General features: G+C 45.5%; 1 protein-coding gene across 3 annotated transcripts; it reads left to right on the top strand.

Annotated features, from left to right (window-relative positions):
* Positions 1 to 356: 356 nt before the first annotated feature.
* On the top strand, positions 357 to 9498 carry SNRPB (small nuclear ribonucleoprotein polypeptides B and B1). 3 transcript variants are annotated; one of them, XM_025400326.1, is made up of 7 exons: positions 357 to 546; positions 3462 to 3613; positions 5388 to 5499; positions 7237 to 7389; positions 7909 to 8047; positions 8369 to 8494; positions 9347 to 9498. In XM_025400326.1, the coding sequence occupies exons 1-7, from the start codon at positions 544 to 546 to the stop codon at positions 9382 to 9384; spliced, it is 723 nt and encodes a 240-aa protein (XP_025256111.1). In that variant the 5' UTR covers positions 357 to 543; the 3' UTR covers positions 9385 to 9498. The 3 variants fall into 3 exon arrangements, with proteins under 3 accessions (XP_025256111.1, XP_025256112.1, XP_025256110.1); XM_025400327.1 differs by having other exon boundaries at positions 9201 to 9498; XM_025400325.1 differs by having other exon boundaries at positions 8369 to 8498; positions 9201 to 9498.
* The last annotated feature ends 1370 nt before the right edge of the window (positions 9499 to 10868 follow it).

Below are 10868 nucleotides of genomic sequence, written 5' to 3'. Positions count from 1 at the left end.
GTGTTATTTAAGCTTAAGTCTTGAAAGAGGTGAGGGCAGCAGCCTTTTGGTATACCTTGAGGACTAGCATTCCAGGCAGAGGCAAAAGCAAATGCAGAGGGGCTGAAAAGGAGCACGTCCGGCCAGTGGAGGGAAAAGCAAGAATAGTGGCTGTAGAGGAGACAGCCGGGGAGGGTGATGGGGAAATGAGGACCGAGCGTGTAATGGGAAAGGTGGGGCGAAGAGAAATGAGTGTGACACAGAGCAGCCCTGAGCACGGATTTAAGCTAGGAAGGTGTCCAAACAGGAACTTAAGGCTCTCCTATTACTTCAAAGCGGGATGTTAACGCCCAGTCCCCAGGCCCCGCCCCTGCTCGGCACAAGCTCCGCTCTGGGGCCGGAACTCTAGAGCTCAGTGTCCGGACCGGAAGTAGATTTCCAGCCGACCGCATTTTACGTGCTGCTGCATTTCCGGTAGCGGCGGCGGGAAATCGGCTGCAGGAGAGAGGCTAGGCCTCTGTGGAGGCGAATCCGGCGGGGATCAGAGCCATCAGAACCGCCACCATGGTGAGGAGGGCACAGGCTGGCGGCGCGGGAACTTCCGAGTCTGTTGTGGAGTGGGAACCGCGACTGATCGGGGAGGAAGCCGTGGGTTAGAGCTACTTACGGCGGTGAAGGCCTGGGCCTTGGCCGCTCGGTCTGGGCGGGAAAGACCAGGACGTTGGCGGTTCGGCTAGGCATGGGGTCGAGGAAAAGGTTGGAACCGGGAACGGAGGCCGAGGTCGTTCGGCAGGGGCGAGGGTAGAACCGCGGCTCTCGACACTGCTGTAGCCATAATGCCTGGGACCCCGTAGGTACTAAGTTAACTTTTGCCGAATAAATATATGTCCCGGGCTTCGGAGCAGGCTCTGGAGCCGCAGGGGGACCCGGTAAACGGCTCAGACTTGTGAAAGGTTGTGAGTCTGAGAAAGAGTTACGGACGTGGGTGGAAGGAAGGGGCTTGTGGACCACGCTAGAGTCTTGCTAGGTCTACTTGATGGAGAGGAGGGAGGAGGAGGGGATAGGGAATGTTTGGAGGAAGAGTTCCACTCAGTTGTTCATCATGTTTCTGTGTTTGCCTGTGCCTGACTTCTCAGGCGCTGGGGCTGCTCTCTGAAATATGTTTGCTTCCTTCACAGAGGTAGTTGGGGACACATAATATAATTTTATGGTCATTCGGTAAAAGTAACGGCGGCGGGCGGGGTAAGAATGTTTTCTCAAATAGATGGTTCCTGAGCAGATTCCTAAAAGATTAGCAAGAATGTACGCGGCGAAAATGGGGGCAGTATTACAAACCCGGAGAACTGAAGGAACAAAGGCTGAAGAGTAGCAAGATTTAAAAAGTTACTGGATTTTTCTGCGTCTGTTGACTGAGAAAAAGTTGCTGGAGAAGGAAGGAAGAAAGAGTAGGGAAGACGGGAAGAATTGGCAGGAGGCTAAAGACCTTGCATGTTATTTTACCTTGGTGGTGGTGAGGCATGTCATCGAAGGATTTAATTTAATTTATTTTTATTTTTTTGAGAGGGAGTTTTGCTTTTGTTTCCCAGGCTGGAGTGCAGTGGCTCGATCACGGTTCACTGCAACCTCTGCCTCCCGGGTTCAAGCGATTCTCCTGCCTCGGCCTCCCGAGTAGCTGGGATTATAGGCGCCCGCCACCACGCTTGGCTAATTTTTTGTGTTTTTAGTAAAGACGGGGTTTCACCATGTTGTCCAGGCTGGTCTCAAACTCCTGACCTCAGTTAGTCCACCCGCCTGGGCCTCCCAAAGTGCTGGGATTACAGCCGGGAGCCACCTTGCCCTGCCCACTGAAGGATTTTAACCAGCAAAGTGACATAAACGTAGTGGTGTTTAGAAAGATTGCTCTAGCTCTGGCATGTATATTCGATGGGACTGGAAGCAGGAAAACCTGGTAGGATATTGTTTGGATAATTGGTTAGAATAGGCACTGGATTCATTCTGTCTAGGTTCCAACACAGCTTTCCAGCTGTGAAACTGGGCAAGTTACTTAACCTCTCCCAGCCTCAGTGACCTCATCTGTAAAATAGGGATAATAATGGGTCCAATTTTGAGGATTAAATGAGATTTACAGTGCTTATCACAGTGCCAGGTACACAGTGAACATTAGTTCAACTGGACCGGTGAATGTTGCCCTAAAGGTTCAGATCCCTTGTGGTTAAAAGCTGGTTAAAATGGTCATTGAAGGGAAACTGAACCACCTAACCTGAGGGTGGCTCCAGTATCTTTGTGTGGAGTCAAGTTTCGTTTTTGTTTTTTGAGATGGAGTCTTTCCCTGTCACCCAGGCTGGAGTGCAGTGGCGTGATCTCAGCTCACTGCAACCTCCACCTCCCAGGTTCAAGCGATTCGATTCTCCCACTTCAGCCTCCCGAGTAGTTGGGATTACTGGCGCTTGCCACCATGCGTGGCTAATTTTTTTAATTTTAGTAGAGATGGAGTTTCGCCATGTTAGACAGGCTGGTCTCGAACTCCTGACCTCAGGTGATCTGCCCACCTCAGCCTCCCAAAATGCTGGGATTACAGGAGTGAGCCACTGAGCTCAGCCATGGAGTCAAAGTTTTGATCTGCATATTTGCAGGTTCGGAACTTTGTTGTCTGAGCTCACAGAGATGAACAGAGGTCCATAGAAGGCACTTGGGGGTCGGACTGGGGTATGGCAGTCAGACTGATGGGAGGATGATACACAGATCAAATGCCAGGTGATTTGTTTATAGAGAGAAATACAACTGCTTAGGGTACCTGACAGTTCACAAAGTGATACCTCTATAGTTACTTCTTTATTTTAGCACATTGGAACCCAGGTTATAAAGACAAATGTTTGTTGGGTTAAAGACCATTATATGTCCAAACCGATTAGCACCCTAACCACCAGAGTTTCCGTCTGCCAAATGTAGTCTTGGAGGCACACTAACAAATTCTTGATTTGTGGATTTCATTTTTCACCTTGAAGCTCATCTCCCTCCTGATAACAAGCTTCTTGTTGATTAGATTTTTAGTTTTAGCCCCATTCTAGCTCCTCCTTTACTCAGTCTTTTTAATGAGATTTGGATATTCCATAGCACTTGAGTCACATACCTATAATCTGCACAATGGTAAATGGCTCTAGTATGTATGGATTGGATTCATTTGGGGACACACTATATACTCTCATCCCTGCAACTGACACGACATAGACAAAGGCGATTATAATATGAGAAAGACCTATTTTAAGGGAAGAGAGAATAGCAGATTACTGGGTAGAGGTCAGGCCTAAAACAGGGTGGCATGGGAGAATTCCAAGGAAAGGGCTGTGGGTAGAAGACTGAGCTAAGAATCTGTTGAGAAAGATGGACACATGGACAAGAAGGCCATGGGAAGTTTTGGGGAGGGCCAGAGGTGCTTTTGTCCAAAAGAGCAGAGTCTCATCCCTGTCTATTTCTCCTTGCAGACGGTGGGCAAAAGCAGCAAGATGCTGCAGCATATTGACTACAGGATGAGGTGCATCCTGCAGGACGGCCGGATCTTCATCGGCACCTTCAAGGCTTTTGACAAGCACATGAATTTGATCCTCTGTGACTGTGATGAGTTCAGGAAGATCAAGTGAGGAGTGGACTGTGGGGGGCGGAGACTGGAGGATGGGAATGGATTGAGTGGGTGGGCCAAGCAGTAGAGGTGGTGATGTAGCTAGTTGGTTCTTCTCTGTTTATTCTCCAGTTTTAGAGGGCAGACTTAAATGGGGACATTGAACACTAAGAAATCTTTTTCAGTCCAGCAAACCTTGCCCTCTAGGTCTAGCAAAGTACAAGTTGTGAAGGGCTGCTAGGCTTTTTGTTTCTCTGACTTTGTGTGCCCCTGGGTACTGGGGTAAAGGGCTCTCATGTTCTCCCCACAGGTGTGTGAGGGGGGAGAGCTTGAGTTTCTGGCCTCATTGCCTATTTGTAAAGCTGTAGCCTAAAGGGCTCTCCCAATGCAGCCTGGTCTGAAACTGCTTTAAGAAGCCTCTGACCCTCTTCAGGGTAAGTGCTCAGCTCCCCATGTGGGTTTGGGGCCAGTGATTTTTGTTGGCATTTATACAAACAATTGGAGATATTTTCTACTTCGCTACAATTACATAAGTTATTGGCTAACTCCCTTGTCTTGAGTCTCACAGATGTTAAGCTTTTGGCCCATTAAAAGATAAGATCTAGCTTCCCATCATGTTTTACATTCAAGGCTACTTGAGGCACTAAAAGATGATGTGACTTCCGTGGTTATCAGCTCTTTTGTCATATGCAGTGTCCATATTATGTTGTCCCTCGCTTTGAATTCCCTTTGATTCTCCTTGGGGCTGATTTCTTCTGTGGCCCAAGGTCAAGAAGTATAGTTTAAAAATGTGGTAGGGATGCCTGGGTGCCAGGTACATATTAGAGGGACCAACAGATGAGTGTGGAGCTACTCCAAAGTTCCCTCCTGATAATAAAAAATTTATTGGAAAATATTTTTGAAAATACAAAGAAGTCTATGAGTAGAAACTAAAATATCCAGAAGGGTTTTTTTCTAATTATGAAAGGACAATACATGGTTGTTATTTTAAAAAATAAGAAAATGTGAGCCGAGAAAGGGAAAAACTGTCCATCCGCAGACAACCAGTTGATGTACTGTAAAATATCAGAACAAAATCTTTTGAGTTCTTTTTTTAAATCAGGCTATTTTTTCCCTTTTATTTTTAGGATCTTAGCTTTAGCTTTTTTCCCCCACTTTCCTATCCTGTTGCAGTTATTTTTCCTACTTCACATTTATATTTCGTTCATCTTTTTCTGGTTGTTGCTTTTTGGGGGTTTCTGTTTTTGTGCTTTTGAGGAACAGATATGAAATTTCAATTTCTGTGTATGTGAAATTTCTCTTAACCTTTTCCTTCTATGGCTTCTATTTCTGATGTAAGATAAGGGGCAGAATTATAGGCCTGTGAGGTTGAATTGATATTGGAAGGACACTGCACGTGAGGTGGGTGGGAGTCATTGGACTGGAATTGTTTAGGCAGCCTCCTGATGTTGGCAAGGCCTTAAGCTGAAGGGAGGTAATAGGGTCATAAGAAAGAAGACTTAGCTGAGGGAAGGGCCTTCACAGTTGCTGTGGAATAGTATATGGGCCAGAGCTGGGCTTTGTTGGCCCTGTCCTATCTCTTGGTCAGTGTGTCCTCTTGTGGTAGGAAACAGGTAGATAGCCACCTAAGAGGTTATGTGTTCAGCCTGCAGAGACTATCCAGGAGGGCTATCTTGGGAAAGTTTGTGTACTATTTGTTAGGAGATGCAGTGTAAGCAAATCTTGGAGGCCACTAGGCAGGTGAACTACCTACCTCTAACACTTTTTTTGTTTCTTCTAAACCTCTCTTTAGGCCAAAGAACTCCAAACAAGCAGAAAGGGAAGAGAAGCGAGTCCTCGGTCTGGTGCTGCTGCGAGGGGAGAATCTGGTCTCAATGACAGTAGAGGGACCTCCTCCCAAAGATGTAAGTCAGAGCAGGAAGCCTTGTGGAGGAGGGAGGCCCTACCGTGAGCCAGGCTCTGTGTTAGATTCTGTTTCACTGTGGTTCTTACAGGCATCCTCTGGATTTTGCCCCCTTTTTCAGATAATAAATAGAATCTTAAAGAGGTTACCCTGCAAGAAAGAAGTGGAAAAAGGGAACTAGAATTTGGGTATCTCTGACTTTAAAGCTCTACTTCTTTCTCAGATGATGTACATAGTGAGTCATTGGAGGAAGCACCTGAGGCCATCTGGGTCAGTCCTTAATGTGATGATAAAGCCTAGGTGGACTTTAAAAAGTTGTAACTCCAAAACAGTAGAATATGTGTACAGTCTTTTGTACAGTTACAGTTCATAGTTACTGAGAATCTGCTTTGCGCCAACCACTTCAGTATTTTATTTGATCCTCGTAAGTCTTTAGAGATACATTCTCACCTTATAAATAGAGTAAAACAGGGCTTAGTAACTTGCCCACGGTGCCACAGCTACTGAGTGGTGAAACTGACATTTGATCTCAGACAATCTTGATTCTGTAAACACCAAGCTACACATAGAAATAGAACAGGCTTTAGAGACCTAGTGAAATTTGTTTTCCCTTTCCCTTTTGCATTTGAAGGCTTTTTTTTTTTTTTTTTTTTTTTTTTTTGAGGCGGAGTCTCGCTGTGTCGCCAGGCTGGCGTGATCTTGGCTCACTGCAACCTCTGCCTCCTGGGTTCAAGCGATTCCCTTGCCTTGGCCTCCCGAGTAGCTGGGGTTACAGGTGTGCGCCGCCACGCCCAGCTAATTTTTGTATTTTAGTTTCAGTTTCACCATGTTAGCCAGGATGGTCTCGATCTCTTGACCTTGTGACCTGCCCACCTTGGCCTCCCAAAATGCTGAGATTACAGGTGTGAGCCACCGGGCCCTGCCAAGACATTATTTTAATCAAAAGAGAATAATCCTTTTAACTTTTTACAAGTCCACATAGATTATCTGAATTTTTTTGTACTTAACACATAATATGCATATATTATGTTGTTCTGTGTTTTCACTTAATGTTAGCATTTTTCTAATTGCTCTACACCAAGTCAAGTTAACGACCGAAAGATTTTCTCAAGTGAGTACAGAGTAGTTTATCCTCATCATTTTCTTTTTTGGGGATTTTTACGTTTCTGCCTTTTCCAGTTATAAATGTCTGCAAGGGATGTTAGCATATCTTGGTTCAAAGCCCATGTACATATTCAAATTTCTTAGTACCTACTTCCAATAGAATTGGCTGGTCTAACGTAACCCATTGTAAACCTTTGTGATCACAACCAGTTTTACCATAACCATGTCATTTGCAGATGAGGCAACTCAGCCTGGGATTGTGGGATTATTTGCCCATTGTCACCTAGCGGATTAGAATCAGCTGGGAATGGATCTCATGTCCCTTTAATGCCTTGCCTGCTGAACCCTGAGTAGAACCCTGGCCCTTTGCTCTTGGTTGAACTTTCACAGGAGTGCATATAGGTGGTTGAGTTGTGGCATGTTTCTCTAGACTTACTCTTAAGTTCTACCCTGCTTCAGGGATCACTCGTAGTCTTGATGGAGGAAGAGTGGTGTTGGCACACATGGAGAGGTAGTATTTATAAGCTGTTTCGATGCCCTCTAAATCTGAGGGGCTCTCTTGGCAATGATTTTCCAAAGTATGCTTCTGATCTTCAGGCCACTGGGCGTCAGAGCGTGTTTGTTTATTTTTCAGACTGGTATTGCTCGAGTGCCGCTTGCTGGAGCTGCTGGGGGCCCAGGGATCGGCAGGGCTGCTGGCAGAGGAATCCCGGCTGGGGTTCCCATGCCTCAGGCTCCTGCAGGACTTGCTGGGCCAGTCCGTGGGGTTGGCGGGCCATCCCAACAGGTGAGGGGTTGGGGAAAGGGTACCACCTCCTGGTGGCTAAAATAAAGGATAAAGGGGAGGGCCCATAGTTTCAAAAGGGTCCAGAGTGACCAACCTATGATTGTCAGACTATCAGTGTTTCACTGTGGTTTCTACATGGCCCTAGAATCAAGTGAAAAATGATAATTTGCCATTGTAAATTATGTTGATGCTATCAAAGAGATGTACGAATTAGCCAACTTTATTTAAGGAAAATATTTTCATGACAACATTTGAAATCATGAGTCATATTTGAAAGGCAGTTGCCTTCTCTCACTTGGATTGGACATCCTTACATTCAGGTCTAGAAGATGGGAGTTGGGCATTCAAGCTTGATCTTTCCTGACATATGGTTTTGGATAGGAAGTCTGGTGCTGAGAGTTGCGGCATTAAGGGATTTGGTGTCTGCTGTTTCCCTCTGTCCTTCCCCCGGTTGGGGAGGAGAGTGGGAAGCTGCATTGTAGTGGACTCTTCTAACTCTTTCTTCTTATATCCTGTTAGGTGATGACCCCACAAGGAAGAGGTACTGTTGCAGCCGCTGCAGCTGCTGCCACAGCCAGTATTGCCGGGGCCCCGACCCAGTACCCACCTGGCCGTGGGGGTCCTCCCCCACCAATGGGCCGAGGAGCACCCCCTCCAGGTGAGGAGCCCATAAGGAGACCAGTGCTAATTGATAGAAGATGCCTTAGCTGGATTAATGATGAGATATAACTTCACTGAAACTGATGATGAGTTTATATAATTAAGCAGGATTACTCTGAGATCCAGCGTGGCTGACTGATGAAACTAGTAGGACAAGAACCATTGGGAGCCCTAGGTGCTCCCAATGTCAGTTTCTGGGAGCTGCTGAGAGGGTAGAATGGTCCCTGTTTCTCAGAACTTGGTTGAAAGCTTGGTAGTTTTTTTGCTACCTTTTCAAGATAGACACTTGAGCTATATTCTTGGGGCTTTTCTCTTGCAGGCATGATGGGCCCACCTCCTGGTATGAGGCCTCCTATGGGTCCCCCAATGGGGATCCCCCCTGGAAGAGGGACTCCAATGGGCATGCCCCCTCCGGGAATGCGGCCTCCTCCCCCTGGGATGCGAGGTAAGTGCCTGCAGTGGTAAAACTTCGGCTTCTTTCCCTAGAGCCTAGTGGGATAGGAAATGGAGGGAAGATTGCATTTAGACCATATCCCATGGGCTTTCAAGCCTTAAGTCTAGGGAAATCCAGAAAGGAAAGAGAAGAGGGAACATGCATTTCTTAAATTGGGCTTACCACCCCTCTTAGAACAGTTAGAGCATCCCTGTACCCAAAGTGTTTCTCATTATCTGAGGCAGTGGCCTCAGGACACTATGAAATAATGCATTCTGAGGATCCCTAACAAAAGTTATGAGATTGTCTTATTGCTCTTTGGTTTGACAGTGCCTAGTAATTAAGAGGGGGCTCTGGGCTTTGCTATATTATTATTATGGATTTCTCTTTAACTTCAGTTGGAGAAATTCTGAGATCAGTCCCCACATGGATGAGAAAATAGGCCCCCAGAGAGTTTGGACTCCAAGCCCAGTGTTCTTTCCCCATAAAATAACCCATTGGCAAACTTGGTGACCCCTGTTTCTTTAGTCTGGGTTATTCCTCTATGGGTTTTTATAGGCATAGGAACCCAGTCAGCCTCAGGGAAATCCCTAGTTAGCACATATGCCATGTATACCCCTCTCCTCACTTGATTACTGCAGGGCCTGGGAGGCTGGGGCAGGGTTGGGGATTCAAGTTGCAGATCAGGCACTGACTAAACTTCTTACTCTTACTTCAGGCCTTCTTTGACCCTTGGCCACAGAGTATGGAAATAGCTCCGCAGAGGCGTGGGCTCGATTCCTCAGGGCCACGTTACCACAGACCTGTTTGTTTCTTATGCTGTTGTTCGCGGAGTCTCATGGGATTGTCTGGTTTCCCTTACAGGGCCCCCTCCCCCGGGAATGCGCCCACCAAGGCCCTAGACTCATCTTGGCCCTCCTCAGCTCCCTGCCTGTTTCCCGTAAGGCTGTACATAGTCCTTTTATTTCCTTGTGGCCTATGTAACTGGTTTATAATAAACTCTTAAGAGAACATTATAATTGCACCTATGTGTCTTTATTTTTAGAAAAATCTTTGATATATTGGGTGCTTAATAGAGTCAAGAAGGGTTGCCTTGGAAAAATCCCTCAGCTTCTTCCCTATAAAACATTTTACTACCCATTTGCATCTGTACATCCTTGTACACTAAGATAATTAAAAATTGAACATTTTCAATTGAAAAGTGACATTTTCACTTAATCAAATTCAAAGATAGTTTTGTTGAAATCAGTACCCATAATATCCTCTTGGGAAGGCACTTACCTGGATAGCTCCTCCATGAAGCAAATGCTAACAATGAAAATTCTACTGGGAGAGGAATTTTGGCATAACTTTCTGCCAGGGTCACACACATAACATATAGCCTAACATAACTTTTGAGTTGTGGTATCTTCATGATTTCTTCCACCCAAAGCCTGTGTTCACTGAGCAGCACTCTAGTACTTAGTGCATCAAGCTCTAAGGGTACAAAAATAAGGTGAACACTGTTCTAAAGTTGCTGTGTAGGGGGGAGATAATTGTAAATGCAGTCAGCGGCACTTGCCACATTAATAGAAGAAGAAAAAGCCATAGGATCTTCTCAACAGATGCAGAAAAAACATTTGAGACGATTTCAATACCCTTTGATGATAAATACACACAGCAAATTGGGAATAGAAGGGATTTTTTTTTTTTTAAGAGATAGTGGGGTCTCACTGTGTTGCCCAGGCTGGTCTCAAGACTTCTGCCCTCAAGGTATCCTGCCTCTGCCTGGGATTGCAGGCATGAGTCACTGCACCCAGCTCAGAAGGCAGTTTTTAAACAAGATTAAGGGATTTATGAAACATAGCTAACAATAGTGAAAGACTGAAAGCTTTACCCTTACAATTAGGAATAAGACAAGGGTTCCCACTTTGGCCACTTCCAACATTGTACTGGAAGTTCTAACCAGAGCGATTAGGCAAGAAAAAGAAGAATTGCAATTGGAAAGGAAGAAGTAAAACTATCTCTGCGGAAGATATCCTGTGTATAGGAAACCATCTACAAGATAGCTACTAGAGCTAATGAATGAATTCAGCAGTTTTAGGGTACAAGATCACATAAAAACTATTCCATACACCACCAACAATCTGAAAGGAAATAGAAAAGAATTCCAGTTGGGATAGCAATCGAAAGAATACCTAAGAAAGCAAGCAATACTGGAATACCCAGGAATCAAACCATGGTAATGAGACTACTGAAAACTACAAATCCTGAAAGAAAACTAAGTAGATGAGGAAAGACAACATGTTCATGGTTCCAGACTTACTATTATAGTAGCAAATAATAGTCTCCAGACATTCAATGTAATCCCTATAAAATTGCAGTGGTCATTGCAGAATTGGAGAAG

Source organism: Theropithecus gelada, chromosome 10, assembly GCF_003255815.1.
Source record: "Theropithecus gelada isolate Dixy chromosome 10, Tgel_1.0, whole genome shotgun sequence".
NCBI lineage: Eukaryota > Metazoa > Chordata > Mammalia > Primates > Cercopithecidae > Theropithecus > Theropithecus gelada.
The sequence above is the reverse complement of the archived record's forward strand: the minus strand, read 5'-3'. Positions and strand labels throughout refer to the sequence as shown.